Source organism: Branchiostoma belcheri, unplaced genomic scaffold, assembly GCF_001625305.1.
Source record: "Branchiostoma belcheri isolate BF01 breed outbred unplaced genomic scaffold, Haploidv18h27 scaffold254, whole genome shotgun sequence".
NCBI lineage: Eukaryota > Metazoa > Chordata > Leptocardii > Amphioxiformes > Branchiostomatidae > Branchiostoma > Branchiostoma belcheri.
The window spans coordinates 10306-12475 of record NW_017803859.1 but is presented as its reverse complement, the minus strand read 5'-3'; the positions used below and the strand labels follow the sequence as shown (position 1 = coordinate 12475).

The following is a 2170-nucleotide window of genomic DNA, read 5'->3' as shown; positions in this document are numbered from 1 at the left end:
AGTGTGTGAATATGTGTGTGTGTGTGTGTATGTGTGAATGTGTGTGTGAATGTGTTTGTGTGAATGTGCACATATGTGTGTGTGCGTATGTGTCTGTGTGTTTATGTGTGTCTGTGTGTATGCGTACGTGTGCTTGTGTCTGTGCGTTTGTGAATGTGTGTGTGAATGTATGTGTGTGTGTGTGTGTGTGTGTGTGTGTGTGTGTGTGTGTGTGTGTGTGTGTGTGTGTGTGTGTGAATGTATGTGTGTACTAGTGTGTTGCTGTGTTTAAGTGCGAGTATTCTTAGGTTCCACAACATTTTCGTTTCTCCCTGAATGCGAAAGCTTTATAAACGCGTGGTTATTCCCTACAGAGTCGTGTAGCGTGCAGCCGTCGGGCATGGAAAATGCCGCCGCCACGATTACAGCATCTTCCGTCCATCCGCACTGCTCCACGGAGAAGGCAATCTTAAACTCGCAACGAGATGGCACGTTAGAGCGATATGCAGCAGGATGGTGTGCCGATAATGGATTCACCTCTGAGGAATGGCTTCAGGTACAATCTTGTAAGGCCACGCCGATTTAATTTTATGGATGATATCCGCGCGCGCATTGATTTTGGCGTGTTCTAAAAAAGGCACATCCTCCGAGGTCCTGGCCTGGCTCTAGGCCTGGGTAGTCCATGGTAGTTAGTGACAATACGGAGCCAGTGGTAACTCTGTAGGTATGGCATCAAGGCTGCCGAAGTTCCACGGCTCAAGAACTCGGTAGATACACTCGGTAGGTACTGCCACAAATTCACTATACCCTTTGTATTCCTGTGTTTTGGTAGCATTTTTATTTTTGGACGGATTTTTATTTATTCGCCCCCGCGCACTAGTTTGGGTGTCTTCCGAGGATGTCATCCATAAAATCAAATCAGTGTGGCCTAACTTACAAACATCAATAACTTGCTACAATACCCATTCCACTCACATGGTCGTCACACACGTTGCAGGGGTTCATTACTTCTTTTGATCAATTTTTCCTTTTTTCTATTAATATGTCTTTCATCTTTATAATTTTTTGTGACATATATTAATGCCAATATTTTATTTCTTAATCGGATACCACAGGTTGATCTGAATTCACTGACTAATGTATCAGGTGTAATCACACAAGGGAGAGGAGACATTGGCCAGTATGTGAGAAGCTACAAACTAACATTCAGCGCCGACGGTGTTGTTTGGGAAATATATTCCGAGGATGGACAAGAAAAGGTAGTAGACAGATGTTACCTTACAGTATTACTTTGCAAGTTCATACTTTAAAAATATCACTGCAAGGCTTAACGGTAGAGAAGAGCTAATGCTATTTGAGCTAAACTTTTTCTTTGTTTTTTCAAAGTTACTTTGACTGAATCACATTGAAGATGCTGAGAATTGTAACAAATGTGACCGCAAAATCTTTGAGATAGAAAGGTTGCGGCAGCAAAAAATATACTATGTAAAGATCATACACTATATGAGGAAAAGCATGAGTAAGTAAGTAAAGATTTGGTGTGTTTAAATTTAAAATGACCATGGTAAAAATCATCATCCATTTGTGACGTTTATTTTCAAAGACCAAAACAAACTTAAAAAACAAAACTACCTATCTGCATTAGATAGACGACTAAGCACGTTCTAATGTGAAAATATGTCCACATTTTTTTACTAGCTTTTGATTCTTTCCTTTAACGTAATAGGTGTTTGCAGGTAACGCCGACTCCAACACAGAAGTTGAACACCTGATTGCTCCGCCGGTCACGGCAAGGTTTGTCCGGTTCCTCCCGCTGACGTGGGGTGGATGGATCAGCATGAGAATGGAGGTGCTTCTGTGTGCTCCAGGTAGATCGGTACCAGAGTTATCCGCTAATATCGTTATTTAAAACATGTTAAAACAGTAAAAGGGTGTTGGTGATATGCTCTTTGGATGTGCACTTTACACACACATACGAACACGCACACACACACACGCACACACATGCATGCACACAGGCACACACGCAGACACCGTATAGCCTTTGCTAATCTATTTTGAATATCCGTGAAATGAAGGTAATGTAATGTGATAGGCTGTGCACTCTACACCATGGACACACATATACACACACTTACACACATACACACACTTACACACATACACACACAAACACACAAATACGCACACG

The 2170-nt window shown here is 41.8% G+C and overlaps 1 protein-coding gene across 1 annotated transcript in view; it reads left to right on the top strand.

Annotated features, from left to right (window-relative positions):
• The first annotated feature begins 379 nt into the window (after positions 1–379).
• The window catches only part of LOC109471683 (adipocyte enhancer-binding protein 1-like), a 2710-nt gene continuing 919 nt past the window's right edge, over positions 380–2170 (top strand). Inside the window, exons 1-3 of the mRNA XM_019771021.1 lie at positions 380–535; positions 1095–1241; positions 1706–1847. Of these exons, the coding sequence (XP_019626580.1) occupies positions 380–535; positions 1095–1241; positions 1706–1847 (445 nt within the window). The remainder of the gene's footprint in view (positions 536–1094; positions 1242–1705; positions 1848–2170) is intronic.